The 22,473-nt window shown below is 39.6% G+C and overlaps 1 protein-coding gene across 1 annotated transcript in view; it reads right to left on the bottom strand.

Annotated features, from left to right (window-relative positions):
• Window positions 1-7,004: 7,004 nt before the first annotated feature.
• The window catches only part of COL9A1 (collagen type IX alpha 1 chain), a 66,780-nt gene continuing 51,311 nt past the window's right edge, over window positions 7,005-22,473 (bottom strand). Inside the window, exons 31-38 of the mRNA XM_008637620.2 lie at window positions 20,690-20,725; window positions 20,543-20,587; window positions 18,854-18,886; window positions 16,070-16,216; window positions 14,849-14,903; window positions 12,248-12,436; window positions 9,379-9,456; window positions 7,005-8,180 (exon numbers count right to left, since the gene is read on the bottom strand). Of these exons, the coding sequence (XP_008635842.1) occupies window positions 7,996-8,180; window positions 9,379-9,456; window positions 12,248-12,436; window positions 14,849-14,903; window positions 16,070-16,216; window positions 18,854-18,886; window positions 20,543-20,587; window positions 20,690-20,725 (768 nt within the window). The 3' untranslated portion in view covers window positions 7,005-7,995. The remainder of the gene's footprint in view (window positions 8,181-9,378; window positions 9,457-12,247; window positions 12,437-14,848; window positions 14,904-16,069; window positions 16,217-18,853; window positions 18,887-20,542; window positions 20,588-20,689; window positions 20,726-22,473) is intronic.

Below are 22,473 nucleotides of genomic sequence, written 5' to 3'. Positions count from 1 at the left end.
AACAACAGAAAACCTGTAGCATGAAAATATCTCCTGTAGGAACTGCAATACACCCTGCAGCTGGGGACGCCTTGGGGGCTCAGGGTGCTTTATCTGTTCCTTATGAGGATGAGGAGAGGCAGGTCATAGCCCACGGGTGAACCCAGTCCCCATACCTCCTGTTCTTCTCACCCACCTCATTCCTCAGGAGACAATGGCTGCCCCTTCTCCTGCCCAGCTCATCCTCTGTTCTGCAGGCAGCGGGCGCCTGTCCCGCCACAGTGAAGGGGTATTTGGGACAAGTGGTCCTGCCTGAGCTTAGCTCAACACATGCTGCTCCCACTCCAGAACTGATGTGCCCATGGAGCATGTTGTAGTTTGCTCTGTGGAATTGATCACCTTTCCAGAACTGGTCCTCACAGCACCGAGGCTGTGGGAGTGCTGGGCATGGTGAGGCAGCTTGAAACCGAGCACTGAGGCACTGACTACTGTGCAAGCCACGGGTCTGCCCGCCCAGAGGGTAAAGCCTTGCACCAGCACATGTCTCAGTGTCTAAACATGGACACCAGAGGTGGAACAGCACCACATCCTGGTTTCCATTCTCTGAAAGGAACTGCTGGTCAGGTATCTTGCATGAACATTTTCTCTTTTTTTTTCCTTTTTTTTTTTTTTTTTTGGTTACTTCTCTAGTAATTCCAATATATGTAATAACCTAAACATTTTTTACTTCATAAGTTAATTATGAACCTCATTTTCTGTGATAATATTAAAAAGGGTGCTGTCTTGTGGTAGTATTTGTGTGACTTAGAGGTTCCCAAGCAGCCCTGTCCTGGAAGGCTGTACATAGACCATTGCACCGCATTAGTGGTATTTGTATATTTTGGGGCTTTTAGCTTGCTGAAACCCAGCATCTCTTATCTGCCAAATGGAATTGCTGTATTTTAATTTACTTGAACTTATTGGAAAGCAGAACACTTTTTATATTTGAAGAAGTTTTATTTTTTCATCTATGTTTCCTACAGATGCCTTTTTCTTTTTATAGGCTCAAACATAAAGGTTTTTCTAAAATGTCTTTGAACGCTTTCAGTTGATTTGCAGGTAACTTTGGTAATTATCTTGTTGCATTATTTTTATTTTGCTAAAAGCCCACTTTAATTTTCTCATGTGAGAAAACGGGTATATTTTATATGGGCTATCTTGATACCTATTTTAAGATGCCACATGTGTCACTGGGGTAGAACAGAGTTAATCCCAGTTTAACTTTACTTCACACTGGCTTGCTCCTACTTTGCATTTTTAGAATTGAAAGTGGAATGTAGCTGGAAACATGTTTCTGCAAGGTTTCCAGGTTTGGCCCCTGAAATTTCTTTGCAGATTCAGACTGATGTTGTCTTAGCTTTTGGGCAGGAAGACAGGGAGGCAAGAGGGGGTGCTAATGTATTTTGCTATTTGCTTTATTAGTTTTGTATCTGTTTTGAGCAGTTCATGCTGCAGTAAGCACTGCAAGGAAATAAACACAAGGGATTATTTTTTCCAGTAGCATAAGGTCTTTTATTCTGCTTTGGGTTTGTTTATGTGCAACGAGACTCAGAAGTGAAATAACTTTGACAAAATGCTTCAAACCTTTCTTAAAAGCTCTCTAAGCTTTATCCTAACTTCAGGGTCAGACTATTATATTTTATGGCAAGTTGCTTTATCGCCTATTAAGAACGTGTTGGGATTTTCTTTAAATAGCTATGTACAGAACTGCTCAGTTTGCCCAAAGAAAGTAAAGAAACTTGCTAAGAGGGAAGCTTTCCCGAGGCTGCAGCAGATCTCCTGCTGTCCACGTGGTGGAGTGCAAAACACCCTTTCAGTACAAAGGTTACAGCCCAGGCATAACTCGCCCAGCAGCGCAAGAGCTGACCCGGCCATGCAAATTCTTACAGCACAACAGTCAGTGTTTCTGATTTTGTTCTTGAGACTGACTTTTTTCTATTTTCTTTTTTTAAATCTCTTTAGTTTTTCACGGCAGTATTTGCAGAAATACTGCCTTTCTTGGATAATTATTGCCAGATAATATTGCTAAGACTTCATTTGTATTTATTATCTTGCGTTTTGTATATGTTACAAAAGAATATGTAGTGGTGGGACATCTGACTTTCAGGCATCATTGGTGTCCCCTGCAATGATGTTTGTCTCCAGGGGAGGAGGGACTCACCTGTGGTTAGCAAAAACTACAACAGCATCCTGTGTACAGCTGGGCAGCAGTGCAGCCTGGCAACATTTTGAGAACCAATATTCTTATCTTAAAGTGGATTTGGTTTCAATGCTAAAAGAACACTGTGATACAGAAACAGGATTGATTCTCCATCCTTCCCTTATGTTTTATGATTGTGGGTTACGACAGATGTTAGATATGCACATCTTAGTTAAATAAGTGGGGTTTTTAATTAATGGATAATCATACAAAATATTTTAGATCTTCTTTTTCACAAGGGTGAAATGTTATTTTTAATGTCTGTGTATGCTCATTTTTTTTTTTTTTTTCCTGAAATGTTTATATGAAAGTCTCATAAAAACCCCACTGGCTAAATAAGCATTTTATAAACTTGTTTCTCCAAATAGACTATGTAAAACCAGTCCCTAATCTTGCATTTTATGAAGGCAGTAGAACTGCTGCTATAATGTGAGATGTTAGAACAAGAAAAGTAACTCAGAAATCAAAGCATTGCTGGTTTGGGGTGTGTTTTTATTGAGTTTTTCATCATTTCTGGATGTACCAAGGCATGCAAATTTTTCTTGAAATCTGATATGTCCACTACAATTCAATTGTACTGGATGGATGTTTAAATCACCTCCATGCACGTAGGTGAGTGTAGGCCATGGAGAACAAGTTTAACCCTGACCTTGTCATGGTTGGTATTTAAGTGGAAAATTCAAGTTTCAGGATACCTTAAGGAAATGTGGTTTTCAAATATTCATTGCTAACAATCATTACAGATTCTAGACCAAAATAAGTTTGTAGCTAAAAAGATTGGAGTCTACATGTCTTTTAGCAGTTTTCTTTCTTAGTCTGCTATTCTGTAAACATGAATGCATTTAATTACTTACTACAGTTTAAATGTAAATATATTCTGTCTCCAGTCAGAATGTTTGAAGGATTCTCAATGACATACCTTGGTTTTTTGCATTCTTTCATTTCTGAATTATATGCAGCTGTCACTGAATGAATCACAGAACATGCCAACTGGTTGCTTCCTTCCTTCCTTATATTTTTGGTTTGCAACATTTAAGGTTCAGTTCAATGGAAATGTATTAAGTGGATAAAAAGCAGCTTTTTACGTTATTATGTGGCCATGTACATCTGAAACAGGATTCTGGATGGAAATGGAAATATTTCGCATACTTTCTGTTTGTGGCTCTGTCAAAAATGTCAGCCTTTCCTTCTGTGTCAAATCACAAGAGGGAGGATGCAGCTGCAAACAGGAGCAAGGAGAGGCACAAAGCCACTGCAGTGAGCTCTGGGGAGCAGTCAGGGCAGGTTGGCTAAATTTGGGGGGGTTGGATTTTGACCCCACTGAAGTCAGGCTTGTGCTTCCTAGGCCTGGTGAAACTTAGGGCTCTACAATCTGGAGGAAAAAAACCAACCAGCTAAATGCAAAACCTTGGTCTTAATTTGTATATAATTTATGGAAGTTAATACATTCTCTGAATGCAGATAAGTTTTCTGCCTGAGTAGGAGATAATCACTTTTATTCAAGAAACTGATTCACTGAACTTTAGGGAACTTCAGGAATTTTCATTTTTCTCTTGCTGCCTAACTCTCCCAGGAGGAAGAATGCGGATGACATTTTAAAGAACTCTAGGTAATAATTTGACCACTAACTTGATTTTCTTTCTTCCAATTTCATAGTGACTTCAGCAAGTTTGTTTTGTTCATTGTCTGAAGCTGCCAGGTTTAGTCAACCTTTTGAATGCACAGGCAGCAAGCAAAACAGAACAGAAATAACAAAATATTGAAGGGACGGAATAAAAATGAAGCTGTAGCAAATCATATAGGGATAACATGCCCTAAAAAATATAGATATTTCTTCTCTGCTTGTGACCCATGAGCAGAGGAGATGCAGCAACTGCATTTTTTAAGAATAAAGGAAGCAGAGGCTATGTGGCCAAATAATAATACCGTGATGAGAAGGTCAAGCAAACATATTTCACCCAATTATCTGGGCAATCTAACAACATTTGCAAAAATGCAGCATTTGTATGTGGAGCACAACTGGTGTGTTCTGCCAGGATGAACTAACACTGTCATCTCTGAAACAAAGGGTTTCTTGGGAAAGTTGGTTTCTTGTTCCCTCTATCCTTCAAGTAACCTTCGAAGTACCATCTGTTGACACTTTTCCTTTTTGAAGGAAAACAAATTTTGTTGTAGATGTGTGCTTGGCTCTGGGTAAACTCAGATCATGACTAGGGAATTCAAGACACAAAATGTAGTGTAATCCTCCCTAACCTTGGTTTCATACATCATTTAGGATCTCCACATAGTGCTCTGGAGCTTCTTTGGCTACAGAGACTTTGGCCTTAGTGAAACATTCACAAGCTTTTTTGGTAGCAGTTCATACTAAGTTACTTGAACCCAGTGATGACTGTGGCAGAAAACTTATATATAACTCACATATTAACTCTATGTGTATATAAACTATGGATGTATAACACATACATCTCTTAGATCAGTGTTCAGCAGCAGTGTTACGAATACTTACTAACAGAGTGGTGAGTCCAGCTGGCCTCTGGTCACTAGTGGGGTGCCCCAAGGCTCAGAATTGGGGTTGGTCCTGTTCAGTATCTTTATCAGTGATCCGGATGAGGGGATCGAGAGCACCCTCTGTCAGTTGCAGACAACACAAATCTGGGTGAGAGTGTTTATCTGCTGAAGGATAGGAAGACTCCATAAAGCAGATTATCTGGACAGGCTGAATTGATGGATGCTGAGTATTGCCCCAACCATGTGCAGGACCTTGGCCTTGTTGAACGTCATGAGGTTCCCATGGACTGACTTCTTGAGCCCGTCCATGTCCCTCTGGATGGCATCCCTTCTCTCCAGCATGTTGAGTGCACCGCACAGCTTGGTGTTGTTGGCAAACTTGCTGAGGGTGCACTTGATCCCCTCATCCGGATCATCACTGTCCATGGCACCAGCAAAGACATTAAAGAGTGTCAGTCCCAATATGGACCTTTGAGGAACTGGTCTCCACTTGGACATTGAGCCCACTGTGACCCCAGCTCTTTGAGTGCGGCAGCCCAGGTCCATCTGTCAAATCCATGTCTCTCCAGTTTACAGACAAGGACCTTGTGCAGGACAGTGTCAAATGCTTTGTCCAGATAGATGATGTCATTCCCTCTTCCCTCATCCACCACCACGGTAACCATGTCAGAAGGCCACCAAATTTGTTGCCAGTGCCAGGTTAACAGTCAGACTCAATGATCCTAAAGTTCTTGTCCAACCTAAACAAGTCTATGAACTGGTTATCATTACAATTTTCTCTGGGTTCCTGCCTATACTGAAGTAACTGAGGAGCTGAAATATGTATTTATCACGCTGCAATTAAACCTCCAGAACTAGAAGCAGTGACAGAGATAATGATGGGTAAAAGAGATTTTCGCTAGTCTTCAATAAGTCTCACAAAATTTTATGATGTTGAACCTGAAGGAGATAAGAACAAGATTTACTTGGGATTTCAATGAGATTTCAAGAGCATCTCATTAGAATTGGTGGCACGCTGACAGTGGCTTGTGAAACCTCTCAGTCTCTTTGCACTGTGTCTTCTAAATTTATTTTAAAAGCTTTTTTTTTTCTGCATCATCACAGTCAATACATCTTTGTTTTAAATCCATAATCCTGTCATTATTTTAGAAATCTTTATTTTACTTGAATGTGCTGTTACTAAAAATCCCATCTCTGGTATGTTACAGTGCACAGTCTACCATTTGTCAAGTACCTCTTTTCCATTCTTGTGTAAGATTTGGAATTGAAAATTAGATTAACCTACGCATCCCATAAGGACTTAGAAGGGGCCTGAGGATTATTTCTTCAGTTCTATATTTTAAGTTAAAACTTGTGAGTCACCTCCAAGGCAGAAAATCTGTCACAATCTTACAATGTCCACTTACAAAGATTTTGCATTGAATTGACTCTCAGTGTTGAATTTGTTTGATTGTAATAATTCTTATTTGGGTTTTGCATATGATTATTTTTGCTCCTACATGAGTTTCCTTCCATTGCGGAATTTTATGCATTTTTCAGACTATATTTTCTAAAGCACTTCACGATTGTATTTAAATGTGGGGAAGTATGCTTCTTTTGATTCATGTGTTTATGCATTACATACAGAAAACAGTATTTTCGTTCTGTTATCAGGTGAATTTTTTTCTTTTCAACAGTTTTACACAATTTATAGTCAAAATAAAAGTTTGCTGGTGAAACTACAGGGTTTTTTACTAGTGTTTTATTTCTTCCACCACATAAAGGGTACTGCTGAGGACTATGCCCTAACTCTGTAAAAACTGACCTAATTCAAAAACTTTTGAAAACACCTTTCTTTGTTCCCAAGCCACCGTTTGTGGAATCTCCTAGATTTATTCCTCAAGAATGCAATTCTTTGCCCTTGCCTATTTTGGTGACTTCTTGTAGTAGTAATGTAGGAAATCGTTTGCTTTGAGGAAGGTTTAACTACTGGGTTTTTTCAATAATTCCTTTTGGAGTATACATTATACCAGTGCTTTTCCCTTTACTGTTATCTTACAAGTTACATGCAAAATGCAGAGCTCCATGGATTGTGTTATTTCTCTCTGTTGTCTCATGGCAAACAAGTCAAGTGTTTGGAACATGACCAGACAGCTAAGGGCTAGGAGAAAAAATCAGTGCTTAACACAAGTGTACCAAAGTTTGTACTGGAAAATTTGGATGGCCAATAATGAAAAGAAAGGAAACATCACAGTATAGTTTCATTGTTATCTTGGAGAGAGAATAAACTTCAGAGAAGTAAAGTCAAACCACAAATAGTTTAATTTATACTGAGAGGAACAGAATATCCACATTGCACATTTTCCTCTAAAAACCGAGTATCTAAAAAAAAGGCAGCTTGGGCCATCTAATGGCTGCCTTCTGGCTTTTCTGGCTATCAATACTGAATGCAGCCATACATTAAAAAAAATTATTTATTTTGGGTTTTGTAGTCTTTTATAGGAAAGTACATATTTCTAGGACTTAAATTTCCCTTGACAGTGGCTACAAGCCATTTATTTTAATGTCACATACAATGAGGTGACCTGAAATGGGCTTCATATGGAATTACAAATGCAACACAAACCAGAGTTGAAAATGAAGAGGTTATTCCACATGGGTTTGTCATGGCAACCCCATGATTGCACCTGTACAGATATTGGCAGCACAGGTGGTGCCAGGGGTGGCAGGTTTTCGTAAGAACCTCCCACCAGGGTTTCTGTGATTGAATTGAAGAGCTGAAGGAGGTTTTGCATATTCTGTACAAGACACATGAACAATGGAGTGACTGTGCATGAAGGGTATGTGCTAGAATTTATTTTGTAAGTATGAAAGAATAGCTACAGCTGCAGTAAATAAACTATCCTTCTTTATTTGATGGCTGAAGACATGTTATTTCACTGTACATCATACATAGGAATTAAGTAGGGGAGGAAGAAAAATCACAGAAACTCTTTATTAAACAAAACCAAAAATAAAAATAGACAAGCACCATTTATTCCCCCCAAAAGGAGAAGGAGCCAGAAGGCATCACCTGTGTATTTCTGTAAGCACCATTGTTCCAGCTTGTGTTGCTAAGTACTCCTTTTGGAAGAATTTACAACCACTGTGGTAAAAATACCTTACTGAAACCTTGGTTGAAAGGTTTGTCCATGCCCGCATTTCTCCTTCACTCGTTATTTTGTCCTCAGCTGTCTGTGCAGGATGTAAATTGCTGCCAGCCAGCACACGGTGGCACTTGCGCTGCCCACTCAGGGCCCTTTCATGTTCTTTCCTGCTCTCTGTCCCGCCTGCATCCTGCAGGACGCTGGCTCGCAGTACCCGGGAGGGCCAGGAGGGCCGGGGGGACCAGGAACCCCAGGCTGCCCGGCCACCCCAGGGGGACCTCGGTCACCGTCACGGCCTTCCCTGCCGTAGCTGGCTTTGCCTGGTTCACCTGTAGAGTGGATGCAGGTCTAAACATTGGCTGCATACGACTTGCTTGGCATAATTAGCTTTACTGAACATCCTGTCCTTAAAAGCTGTATGAAGATGGTTTTTCACTGCTCTTAGGGTATTCCCAGGAAGGGTGCTGACTTACAGGGACAATTTTCCTCTACCAGAAACCCAATCTGCGATTATACAGCTACAGCAGCGAAATTTAAGTGCCAGTGCCCTCCAGTTGCACTGGTGCAGGTCTGCTGCTGTGCAAAGCTCTGCAGGGTGCTCGACTCAGCCAACCCTGCTGCCAGTACCTAGGGCAGGGAAGATGCTACTTGCTACCACAGGGTTTCATTAGCTCTCTGTAAAAAGACATACAAAGAATTTATTTTTATTTTCTACTCAGATGGTTGGGGAAATAGATGTATAGAATGGAACTGCTGAGCACTAAAATAGTTTGTTACTTCTAAATCTTCAACAAAGAAAGGATAACCAGTGATTTCAGGAAGCCTCTTCCAGTGACGGATTTCTACAGAAAGCACCTCTGAGTTACAGAGACATCATTTGGATCAGTAAATATTAAACTTTTTCCTTTTTCACAGAGAGAACAAATTTGACTAGTTTCTCTTGCTATATAAACACAGAAATGTGCTGTAGAAATACTGATGGAAATAACATGTTTATGTTCATTCCCTGGCCACTAGAGGCCAGCTGTGCTTCATCCATCAGGACGAATCTCTCCTGGAGCCATGTTATATAGCACTGCAATTAATCACCACCGAAATAAAACAATATCCGAAATTATAAGTGGAGATTTTGAACACTGCTGTGCCTGCCAGTAAGATAATCTGGAGGTTATGCCCTTTTCTTGTTTATTTTTTTATATATAATTATATGTGTATATAATACATATAAAATACTTATTAAAAGAGACAAATTTTATTCATGTTTGTGTAACTGCCCCCTTTTTTTAATGCTTGCTTTACATTTTTCCTAATCTTTTTACACTGAGGTATATGAGGTGGTAGCTTTTTGCTTTTTAGTTTTCAATTCTGATTTCTGACTGAATCACCAGAAGTAAAAATCATGAAGCACTGTAATTTGGGAGTTTATTGCTTAATGTACTCCTTTTATCTTTTCAAGGCAGCTTGAAGTATCAGTTCTGAGTAAATTTTTACTACATTTCTTCTTTATCCTCACCCTCTTATATTTACCTGGAAGACCTCTTGGTCCAGGATAACCTTTCAGTCCTCTGCCTGGCAATCCTCTCTCTCCTCTTTCTCCTGGTTCGCCTAAAGCAAATTCATGAAACGTTAGTTACAGTCTGCCTGGAGTATCATTTTCAGGAAACTCACTTTCAGAAGTGAACAGTTAATAAGAGAGAATTAAGCTGGCTGTATATATTCTTAGCATCTTTCAATGATGTCCTGACAAATATCCTTGTAAAATGTTTGGGATGTGATTGGGTTTTTTCACCCATTTGAGTCATACTCAGAAGCGGACAGGCTGGAGGGACACCTAGCGCTGGACAGTAGGCACCACATGAAATATATCACAGCCTATATAACAAGACTAAACCAATGTCCCAGGACTTCAGGGTACTTGGGATACAGACCGAGGTTAGTCTGTATTAGATGACTTCTGCAAAACGATACAAGCTCAGCTGAGAAGTAAAAATTCTTGACTACTGTTCCTCAAGACAACCAGTGCAGAGGAGAAAAAAGGTGGCTGCACAGATGACAGTATTCTGTTGATACTCACGTAAGACATTGTTTTACCTTCACAAAATAAATTTTTTCTCATATAATAATATTGTGGAGACTTTCCTTTGGTGGATACCCAGTGTTTCATCAAGCCCATGTCTTGCTCCAAACCTGAATTACCTTAGTAAGAGGAAGGTTTTCTTCTTGCTTGGGTTGTAAAGTTCAAATTCTGTTCACTGTTCCTATATCATAACACTGTGTATATTCCTAATTGTGAATACCTTATGTTGTTTGGGGGGTTTTTTACCTTTTTTTCTTTTCATGCAAGTAAAAAGTCACAAATTTATGCCTAATAATATTTGAGTTAGCTTTATTTTATGCTTCTATACTGTCTTGGACTATGGTGAGGAAAGTTAGAATAGACTGCTCGGTTTCTGTCTTGCCTAGAAATGGCACAGCAGAAAACAAGGAAGCTGTGCAAGGGAACACAAGAGACAGTACAAAAGTCCAGGTTTTAATAAAAGATGCACACAGGGTACTCATCTCCATGCTCTGGACTACCTAGTCAACATGGAGATCCAGCCTGTCTTCATAAATACAGCTACTGCAAGCCCTAGTTCAGGTTACCCATGTGTACTTCTGTTTTTTCCAACTACCTAACACTGCAGAATAGTGTTTACTCCTGCTTACCCTAAAGGTCTCCCACTTTTTATTACTGTTTCTGAACAGAAATAGTCCTTCACTATCCCAGACTGCTCATTAATGTAACTAAATCTCCTTCCTTGAGGCACATCTTCTTGATTCTGTCATTGTTGCTGCTGCTAAAATCACTGTACCTTTGTATCTTCTGCTGTGCCTCATGGTTACACTTTGCTGTGTTTCTGTCTCCTATTCATTATGAACTTTTTTAAACCATTCACAGCAACTTCTTCCTGTTCCCTTTTTAAACATGTCCAAGTACCCTTTTCCCCTCACTCCAATCTCAGACAACTCTCCAAATGGGTGGTGAAAATCAGTTGATCCCTGTGACTTCTGTGGAACTCTGGTAAGTACCAGGGACTCAGAGTGAAGCACTGAGATTTTTCAGGTTGACTGCCACGTACCAGCCTGATAGCTCTTGCATGAGAGCATTCACCACTTCCGTTGTATCTGTAATGGTATTTCAAGATTTACTGTAAGGTAACTCGGAATTTGATGACACTTATGATACCAAACTAAGTATCTTGCTTATTTTTGGGGGGGTTTAATGCTCTGTTTATTTTTTTCTTTTAATATTAACACAGTGTACCCTGCTGTGTGTTGAATCAAATTTTGCATACCCCATAAATCACCTTTGTATTTCTGGTTTTTGTTTCTTCTGCAGATGACATTACATTGAATTTAAACAGTAACAAAGCTCCAGCAATGATGCTGTTAAGTTATGCTTTTTGTGTATTCTATCTGTTCTCTCAAAGGTTTACCAAATTTTACTTTCAAATGAATCAAAAGTAAACACTCTACTCCAGCAACAGACCAGCTTTGTGCAGAAAGACAATTTTAAGTAAGACCTTCTTTTGAGAAAACAAATCAAAATCACTGCTGAATAGAAACAAATACATACATAGTTGTCATAAGACTTTGCAGAAAATTCTACCCTGTAATCCTCTGGAGGAGAATAGAACCTCTCAGTCATGAACAGAAGAGATTAACTTATATCAAAGATTTTGTGTAAAATGTAAGTCAATTTTATTAGGGATTTTTCCTTTCCAAAGAATCAATGGACTCTGGTACCTGGTGGAATGATGTTATATGGCTCAAATATTATATGCAAATAAAAGGCAGATTATTATCAGTCCCTTTTAATGTTATAAACTGGGTGTGCTTAGAAAAGTAGACTAGATTTTAGTGAAGGAATCTGACTGCTTACATCAGCTCTTGGGGCCACGAGTCTTGCAGAAGTGAGGTCAACAACCAGGCTGAATGGAGGAAAGAGAATCGCTGCTAGAACCACATGTTCTTTTTGTCATCAAATGACTTCTACAATATGAGAAAGGACAAGCATCTGCCCTGAACTAGAAGTAAGCAGCTGAGTCAGAGTCCTAATATTGATTCTCATTCTCATGGACTTTGAGGTTTTGTGGGCTAAAAACCAGATTTCTAAAAAAGTGTTGCTAAAGCCAGGCCAATGTGCCCTTTAATCACTGTGGTAACTGACACAAGAGTTACAGCAAGCAGTTTACATTCCTAACTCGGGACTTTTTTGGACTTCACATGTGTACAGTCTACATCTACAAGCTGTAAACCAAGGAAGGGGGGTGGGAACAACAGCAACAAACAAACAAAACCAAAAAACCAAAACTTAAACAGTCACCAAGTGAAAGCCAGTTGGAGAATTTCTTACCTTTAGGACCTTTACGACCAATCTCACCAGGGGGACCTTTAAGGCCAGGCAGGCCACGGGGGCCAAGCTGTCCTGGGAAACCATTTTCACCAGCAGGTCCTGGAGCACCTGGTGGGCCTGGTCGGCCAGGAAGACCTGGAGCACCAAATTCTGGCCTCCTAAGGCTGGCTGCCAGCTGAGCTAATTGTTCTGCAATGAGCAGAAGGACAGAGTTAAGGAGTAAGTGAACATGACTGAAGAGATCACTGAAGAAGAATGAATGCTCTTTGCTACAGGAACTGACTTACTGATTACGCTACAGCACCTTCCTTTTGTACATTGCTATTTACAAAGTTTATTACATATAAGGTATTATCTTAGAACATTCAGTGGCAAGCTGCATAGGTACACTGCAGAAAAAAATGCATTTTTTTCTGCAAAATAAATTTAATGTTCATAGGTTGAAATTATTCAAATGTATATAGTTTATTTGGAAATGCCTTTATAATTTTCTATGTCATTTAAATTTCAACCATTAGTAAGAAACTTACTCTTTTAAGAGGCAGTGATTTCATGAGTAAATAGCTCTCTTCTTTACTACATGTTAATCCTGTCAAGATCCATTTTTGCAAGAAGGGAAAAGTATGAGGTTAGTTATGTACACTGCCTGTTAAGTGCCAGTCTTCTTTTCAAAGGAAAGAACCCTCAAACCTGTGCTTATGAGTTCAGGTTTGATAAATAATTGAACATTTTATGTTGATCTTTTCTTAAGGTAATTCAGCAGAACCTTTGCTCTTAATCAGGCACAGGATCAGCTTGCCATTCCTCAGGACAATCTATGCTGGATATTCCCTTTTGCTCCTCCCCCTTGCAGGCCACTGCTCCAGCAGCATAAAAGCAGTCCTCTCTTTCCATAATGTTTCTGTTCTAGACTTCAAATACATCTTCCAAGCATGCTTTGGAAATAACTTTCACTGGATACAGCCACACACAACTCCATATGACATCTGCTTTAAAGTCTGCAGGACTTTGAAAGACTAGTTATTTTGTGCCGACAGCTGAGAAATACTAAGATGATGTGGGATGGGGTGCAGGGGGTTAGGATCTGAATTAAAATATGAATTATAGCCAGGAGATCTACAAGGAATAGCTCTCTGCAGGGAAAGCCTGAGGAGCTGAACTTCACTTACAGTTGTCTTTAAGACAACAAGGTTCCAAGGAGCCACTTGGATTGATTTATATTCCTATGTTTTTCTCTCTTTTTAGTAGACCAGCATGGACAATTATAGGAGTTTTCAAGAGGGGTGCAATGAAGACAGTCTAGATTTTCCCCATACCAATGTCTTCACTGTTAATTCTGATAGTTAGGAATAAATGCAAGCACCAAATCTGATTTCACTATAATCCTTCTCAATATTACTGTGTTGATGCCTTAGGTTTTAACTTTTATATTTTTCAAATCCTGTACTGCCCAGTGTGTAACTCTGAAGTTTCTTGTAGCCTGTTAACTTCTGCTCACTCATGCTAGGCAGACATAACAAAGCCTCTCCGTGCCTGCTCTCCAAGGACTCCCAGACCGTCCTAGGCCCAAAAAGTATAAACCAAAAGCCTCTGAAAGGGGGGCAAGCTGAGGGGAATTACATCATTAACTGAAGCTTTAATTGGAGAATTAACCCTGATAGGCAAATGAACCAAACCTATAAAAGTCTGAAGAACTCGTGACCTGTCGTTCATCTTGGAGTCCATTTTGGCAATAGCTTCTGGCTCCCCAGGGTGTACCTCTGAAGGCCTTTCAAATAAATGCCTACCTTTATTCCCTTACTCCTGATAGTCTCTGTTTCTAGGTGGCCTCTTAAGGCATCAGTGTCTTTCAAGAGACCACTTTAAAAGGCCTTTTTACCCTGTTGAGCAGTATCAAGAACAGTGACACTACTGGAAATTTTTAAATCATGAGCAGCAATTTCATTCTTTAAACTCTTAACACCACAGAGGCATAATATTCCAAAAGGCAACTCAATAGCAAGTAGTGAAAAGTTTCTTTTGTGTTTACAGGGAAGCATACATTTCTCAACTCGGAAAATTCCGTGCACCCAACCATATTGGAAAAGCTTCAGATTTCGGTGTGTGTGTCAAGAAATCAGCAAATATAATTAGGGTTTTCAGTATCTCTCAACTGCTTTAATTTTAAGGTGTGTTATCTCCAGAAAACCTCTCTCTGCATTCCTCTTCTTTTTATGCATTTTGCAGTTTGTTTGCTGCAATTTAATAGTGAGTACAAAAGGCTAAAAAGCTTTCAGTGAAGCTTGTACTTTTATGTATGCAAACACAGCAAGTGATTTGAATAAAAAATGCATGTATGTATACTCTGGTCTATGGCCTGCTTATCACTGCAGTAATGTGGAATCCACAGGTAGTTCAATGAGGCTACAAAATATATATAAATAAGGGACTTCCTCAAACTGTGTTCACATTCATATGTGGAAAGATTTTCCACCAGGTTCCCTGCTGAGGCCATGCAATTTGTTCTGGGTAAGCATGCGGAAAATCTTGGTTGCCTCCACAGAAATAGATGATCCCAACTTAAATGCACAAGAAACATCAAATACTTTTTAACCCATTTACCTTGCATGACTCTCATGCAAACCTGCTTAATGTGGTGATCACTTGGTTCTTTGCCCTAGGATTAAAAAAAGAGTTTTAATAAAACAGTTGATGCCACATTTACATTTTATAAGTGTGCCTGGTACAAAAAAATGCTGGCCAGTTGTCACAGTTTAACCCCAGCTGGCAAAACACCACACAGCTGCTCACACCCTCAGCCTGCACCAGTGGGATGGGAGAAGGAAAAAAAGTTTAACAAATGGAAAGTAAGAAGAAGGAGAAGGAGGGGTTGGAAGAAGGGGAAGAAGAAGACAATAAAATGCAAAAAAGACAATGATAATGCAAGTGATATAAATGAAAGCAGTTGCTCACCACTCCCACAAGTTTTCTCTGGTTACGTTGCTGAGCATGATGCCATAAGGTATGGGATAGCCCTTTGGTCAGCTAGGGTCACCTCTCCCGGCTGTGTCCCCTCCCAATTTTTTGTGCACCTCCAGCCTACTCGCTGATGGGGCAGTGTAAGGAGCAGAAGAGGGTTTGATTCTATGCAAACAGTGTTCATGAGTAACTGAAACATCACAGAATGGCTTGGGTTGGAAGGGACCTTTGAAACCATCTAGTTCCAACCCCCCTTCAACATGACCTTGAACCCTTCCAGGAACAGAGCATCCACAACTTCCCTGGGTGACCTATTAGCACCTCACCATTCTTGCAGAGAAGAATTTCTTCCTAATATCTAATCTAAATCTATGCTATTTCACTTTGAAGCCATTACCCTTTTTCCTGTTCCCATGACTCTGCTATAAAGATTGTTTTCGTCACAAATCCGAAACATAACCCCATACAAGCCACTATGAAGAAATTTAACTGTATCCCAATCAAAACCAATCCATGAGTCACTAAAAGGTGTTCCAGCTCCTGCCAGTGCAACTATTCCAGCTGACGTCAACCAGCAAACTCTGCGAGGGATGCTCCTTTGTATCAACCAGGGTTTGGTTTCATGCACACTACAGAAGTGGGGTGGGCATAAGAAAACAGAGCTGAATTGAAAGCTGGGGCCCCAAGGACATAGCTGTGTACAACCCAAGATTGCTCTGGTGTACACATGTGTCTGATGAGAGGCACACTGTACTTCAGACTACTGTGGCACTTCAGTTTGGCATGTGTACATGGAAAACAAGGAGTGGTGTGAGTGAGAGATAAAGGTTCAAAAGATACCAATTACATGGAAACAGTACTTACAGCTGGCCCTTCGCTGCCAGGCAGGCCTGGGGCACCCTGTTCCCCCTGCAATCCTCGCGGTCCAGGTGAGCCTCGTGGCCCTTCCATGCCCGGCAGTCCCCGACTTCCCTCAGGCCCACGGGAACCAGGGTCTCCAGGATTACCAATCTGACAATGAAAGAGAGGAATTCCAATGGACTGCTATACTAATGATAGACTCATTCTGACATACCAAAATGGTGATGGGAACTATTCACAAGTGCAAAGAAATGAGTGCTGAAATGCAGTTGTTAAACAGAGTTTTTTAAATAAGCAACTGGAGTCAGTAGTTGCATGATTTGTAAGAGGTCAGTATTCTTCACTCACAGGGGAGAAATGGAAAATTATTCTGTCAAAATAGGTAAATCAGAATCAATAGTGACATGCTCAAGATGGCTCTCTGCCCTTGTGAATGCCAACATGGAACATTTCTAGACATTAAGTGCTGCTTAAGGTATGAAAACTCCACCTCCCTTCGTGCTCCAAATGCCTTTCACGTCCTTCCGTAGAGAGTACCACAGTATGAGCTTCTACTGTGTAGCCCCAGGCTGTTTGGGAACATACATTTTTGCTTTGTTTACTCTGTCAGAGACAGAGCTAGTTCTAGTGCCGCTGCTTGAGTTTGCTGGCAGAGGAGAAGGAACATCCTCACACAAACTGACATTGACAAACTGCCTGAACAGATGCAGTGCCATGATTACACTCAGGGAAGGGGTAGAAAGAGCTATTCCTGACCCCTGGGGAATGAAAGGATTGATGTGACTATGTCAATAAGTTCACTTAAGTACACTGAGTAAACAAAGCTATAGCTTCTACTCCAGTAAATTTACTAAGAGTTATTAAATATCACGCAGAGTGAGACCTATGCCAGCAGGCACCTCTGAATTATCGTATTTGGTTTGAGTGGCAATGTTCTCGTAGCAGGGGGTCTACGGGGGTGGCTGCCAAAACCTTTCCCCCATGTCCAGCAGATCCAACACCAGCCAGCTTCAAGACAGACCTGCTGGCCAATGCCAAGCCAATCAGTGAGGTTAGTAAAGCCTCTGGGACAACATATTTAAGGAGGAAAAATTATTGCCCAGAAATAATTGCAGCCAGAGAAGAGCAGGGTGAGAATATGTGAAAGGAACAGCTCTGCAGACACCGAGGTCAGTGCAGAAGGAGTGAGAGGAGGTGCTCCCCCATTGTTTTACTTCCCATTATCCTACTCTGACTCTGATAGGTAATAAATCTCTTTGTTTCCCCGAGTGTGTTTTTCCCGTGACCATAAATGGTGAGGGATCTCTCCCTGCCCTTATCTGGGCCCATGAGCTTTTTGTTACATTTTCTTTCCCCTGGCCAGCTGAGGAAGGGAGTGACAGTGTGGCTCTGGTGTACAGCTGGTGTCCAGTCAGGGTCAAACCACCACAGCTGCTTTCAATACAAGTTAATTTACTCCTATTAATCAATAGTAGTACTAAGAAATAAACCCTACATACTCACGGCTTCCCAAATCTACTGGGGGAAAAAAAAAGCCACACCCGCTGAAAGAGATGCTGACGAACAAATTACTCAGCTGTGGTATCAGCTAAATCCACAAGATGGAGCCATTTCGGTTCCAGCTGCGCTGCATCCCAGACAGCCCATTGCTCTCCCTACCAGAAGAAAACCCAAAGAACGTGCTTCGATGGATACATTAAGAAGACAAAATAATTGCTTTTATGGACTACACAACCGGGAAGCCATCATTCCTTTCTTCCCCAGCCTGGTGAGTTATCAGGTTCCCAGACAGATTACTCATTCCTGTGAAGGTACTCACTGGGATGGCAAGCCCTATAGGGTCTCATCAATAGAAGAGGATTTTAAAAATCGAGGTGGATAAAATTATGGATTTCTCTTCTACTCTATCTCTTCCTCATGTCCTTCATGTAGGATCCTCATCAGCAGTAAACACTCTTTAGCTTGCATTTGCTTAGCCCTGAAGTTACCCCGAACACAGAGAACACAAGCACAGGTTTTTTTGTTATGCTCAGCCTCAGTTCCCCATAGGCAGAACTGTTGGTATTTTAGTATCACAGCCCATACTGTCAGATGCTGTAACAATCCAACTCTTCAGTGATCTTGAAATAAAAGAAGGAGTTCAGCTCTCCAGTTATTTTTTTAGGTGACATACAAGATTCTGCTCCTTCCACATCAAAGTTATCATTTTGCAAATGAAAACAAAATAAAACAAAATAAAACAAAACAAAACAAAAATTAAATTAAAATAACATAAAAATAAAATAAATAAATATAAAAGAAAATAAAATAAATATAAAAGAAAATAAATATAAAATAAAAATAAAAACAAAAATAAAATAAAGGAATCTGAGCCATAAATACTTCTGGTTTCACAGACATCACAATCCTGCTGCCAGCTTTTTAACAGTGGCATGCAGCCACTGCACTGAGCCTCCTTTCTATCCAACACCTACTGTACAAAGGGTGCATTCATTTTCTTTAAAAAAAAGCTTAGTTGGCCAGAAAACTGCTGCTGAATGATGCTTCTCTTTTATGGAGTTAGAATTCAGGAAACTAATTCCTTTTCAAAGCTAATTCATTTTAATATTAACTGTATTCAAAATTTAAACAGAAGAAAATCTGTTAGAACACATTCAATTTAACTGCGATAAAGAGCTTAGCCTGCTATTTGCATTTTTCTTTCCTTAGATTAGAAAACCATCTATATGATCTATATGATCTACTAGATCTCTGTATTTCCATAAAAATGCTATTCATTATACTTACAGCTCCCTTTGCTCCTGGTAATCCCATGTCACCCTAAAAATAAGACAAACTGTATTAGAAGAGAGTCTCCGTTACCACTGACATTAAAAATGCAGTACATTTCACATGATTTTTTTTTCACTATAAGAAGAAATTTCATATATTTGGTTGATTTATGCAAAATTGCACCACAAATTAATTACAATTCCTTTGAAAATAAAACCTTTATTTTGAGTGGGTTTTGTACAATTCCTTTCTCAAAAACTTTTCTGTAAGGTGCAGATGAGAAAGCATGTTTGTTATAATTGTCTTTGTATTTCTTACGTTGGAATCAGACACATGACTCTAACCTCCCAAACACAGCTACAGCCCAGGACAATCTTAGACAGCAGATTTCTTGGAAAACTTTCGAGGATGCATTTTTTTAACCAGGATTTTCTAGTTTCCGACAAGTGACAGAACTATGGATTTCAGTGCTGTGTTAATACTGAAAAACTGCAACAGAAACCAGACAAGTGTCTACCTAAAGCTCTGTGAAGAAGCCAAATCCCATCACATTCCTATTTCCAGCAATCTTTCTCCTGGCTTGAACAATTCCAAAATCCCTCAATCACCTGACTGAGAAGAGCAATCCCACTATTCAGGAATTTTTAGGCTTTCCTCTCAACTGGAAAAAAAAACTTTCAAAATCTTGTAATCACATGTGAAATAGATTAGTATGAAAACACCGAAGAAACTTAGAGAGATTTCTGTAAACTGCCCTCTCCCAGTTCTTAAATGTCATGGTGAAATAACTAGTTTCCAGTTAAAGGCCTGTCTGTTAATGAATAGGTCATAAGTGAAATAGAAATAACTGTTATCCATTTAAACCAGACTGACTGGCAGCACACTTAAACAACCCATAGTACTGCTTCCTGGGAATCTGTAGAGTGACTGTAATGCTCCGTTACTGGACATTTTTCTCACTAAGGCTTTCAGAATTGCAGCATGTAGGATAAAAACACTCACTTCCCACATATGACCCAGCTACCATTCTTTGAATAGGGAGCAGTTTACTTTCTTTAGAAAGATCAGTTCTGGCTTTGCTGGATGAAACCTCATGGGAGACACTGGACCAGTGGGTTTCTCTTTTGGCAGGGAAAAACATCCTCTTTTCCCAAGGGCACATGACCCAGGCATTACCCATGTCAATTTACAACATGCCATACTCCTGCAGCATATATATATGCAATATCACAGTGCCACAGCCTCTTCCCAGCCCATTTTTCCTCTCCCTAACAGCCAGTTGCAAATCATATTTCCAAAGAGAAAGTCAATACAAAATATTTCCTTTAAGTGAGAGTCATTAAGGATATTTATTAACTCTCCTCCTGTTTCACTTGAGTTAAACTAATTGCTCATCCTCACTGCCTCAAACACCAAGAATTTGTGTCTGTGTATGCATATATATATATATTTATAAACAAACAGTCTCTATATGTATCTATCTATATGTGTGCATATATATATATATACACATACATACATATATATATACACAAACACAGACACATCCCTTTCCTTCAAGGCAGTCTGTACTATATTGTACCCCTAAATTTAAATGTGCATTTCAGTGATGAAAACATAACACTTGAAGTATTCCAACAACATTTTATAGTTTTAATTTACAATAACAACATAATATCAGGTAAAGAAAAAAAGGCGCCTTACTAAGTCACCCTTTTCTCCTCCATCTCCTTCTGCTCCAGGTGCACCCTACATCAAAGAAAGACATACTGTCAGCCTTCAGATTTAGTCAGCATTATGTGGCATTTGGTACTGTGACTTTAAAGTCCCATAATCTCTATCATGACTTACTTGTTCACCCTTAGGTCCTGGTTCACCCACCGAACCCTAAAAGGTTAAAGATTTCAAAAAAAAAAAATATTTCAGAATTTCAAACTCTAGATTCTAAAGCACATTAAATGTTTTTTGATCCTAAATTTCACATTCATGCAAGAGACCTTTAAAGCTGCAAATTTTTAAGAATGACAATGAAAGCACTTAAGTCTTACCATGCAATTTATGTGACAGACTGAAGGCAAGTACTAGTTTGGAACATATAATCCATCACCACACTGGACAGTACAGATTCTGAGTGTCAAACAGAAGATGTCCCCTTTAAATGACAAATGCTTTTGCAGATGCTACTGGTCTGCTCTGAGAATTGGTTACAAGATACAAGTAAATAAATCCAGTAAGTGTATCACTTTTTCTAGCACTATTATATATTCCATATTGCTGAAGGCTATAGTAGCCCTGCTAATGAGGGATAAGCAGAGAGACATTCACAAGTACAGTCACAATCTTGTCTTGTGTGCTGTTCAATTCTCAATGTCTTTTAGCAAACCTGTGTCAAAAGGCTTGTATCTTAGAGTTAATATGCCTTTTTCAAAAGAAATTAGATTATGTTTCATCTTAGAATCCTCTAACAAAACGTACCTGTGTGGACGGGCAGGAAATAAGGAGTAATAAATTAATGACCTAATTCATTTCAAACAGATGTAATTTTTCTCTATATCAAAATTATTAAATTTGTAGAACAGTTTATCATTTAGGACAATCTTTTTGTATTTGTATTCTGTTGGAAAACCAGTCACACCATCCTTTTAATATTCTTTGCAGTCTGCACATGTTCAAAGATATGCATTCCAAAAGAACTATAACTGTGCATGATATTTTTTTTCTGTAAAACAGACAGACATGCAGCAGTTTCTCTCTCATTTCAGAGATCCATTTAATTCACGTAAGATACAGACACATAGACTGGTGTGAGTTTTATGAAATTAATGAATTCTGACATGTTCTCATGTTCTTGAAGATGAAGAGCTAATAATAAATTATCCACAAAGATAAGCAGTATAAATCACAGAACTGTTTAACATTCCAACTTTGTCAACACTGAAACTATTTTGTTTGAAGTGTTCTCAACATTGTGCCTTGTTAAGGTTTCCCAGTTACACAAAAAAGATATTGGTTTCCAACCTAACATTGTTTTGGGGATTCTTTCTGCCCCCTTAATCTTGTTTAGAGCAATAAAACTGCCAATAGAGAAGGCTGACATAGAAGAATCGATTGCTTTTTGTGAGCCTTGGCCTGCAGTGTTTGCATTAGCAAATACAAGAATCGTAACTGAAACTATCTGAATCCACATTGACTCCAAAAATTTCAACGGAGGCACTAAGGCAAGATGTCAAACTATGAAAATACTCACTTTTCTTGACCTACTGCCTATCTATTTGCAAAAATGCTTCTCAAATCATACCCAAGAATTATTTGCAAAACTGCCTGTCAGCATCATCCAAAACTGTACCAGGGGCTACTTTAACCACTTAGCAGCATAAAGGATTGTGTTGCTGTGCCAGGGTCTGGCACTTGCCTTGGTGCTGTTTAACTTACTAAAATAGACAGAACCCAAGTGTATGAAACCAGTCCAAACTACATGAATCAGAAACACTCTAACTGGTGAATGCTGGGGTTTGGGCATTATCCGTGTTGCATGGGCATAACCACCCCGTAAGATTCACTGAAGCGTAAGCCATTGCTCTTACATTGCTTTGTCCTGCTCTCTCTGCTAGACTATGTCAGGTGTGTGCCTGATG

The sequence above is a fragment of the Corvus brachyrhynchos genome, unplaced genomic scaffold (assembly GCF_000691975.1).
Source record: "Corvus brachyrhynchos isolate BGI_N302 unplaced genomic scaffold, ASM69197v1 scaffold136, whole genome shotgun sequence".
Lineage (NCBI taxonomy): Eukaryota > Metazoa > Chordata > Aves > Passeriformes > Corvidae > Corvus > Corvus brachyrhynchos.
This window is presented reverse-complemented; position numbering and strand designations above follow the sequence as displayed.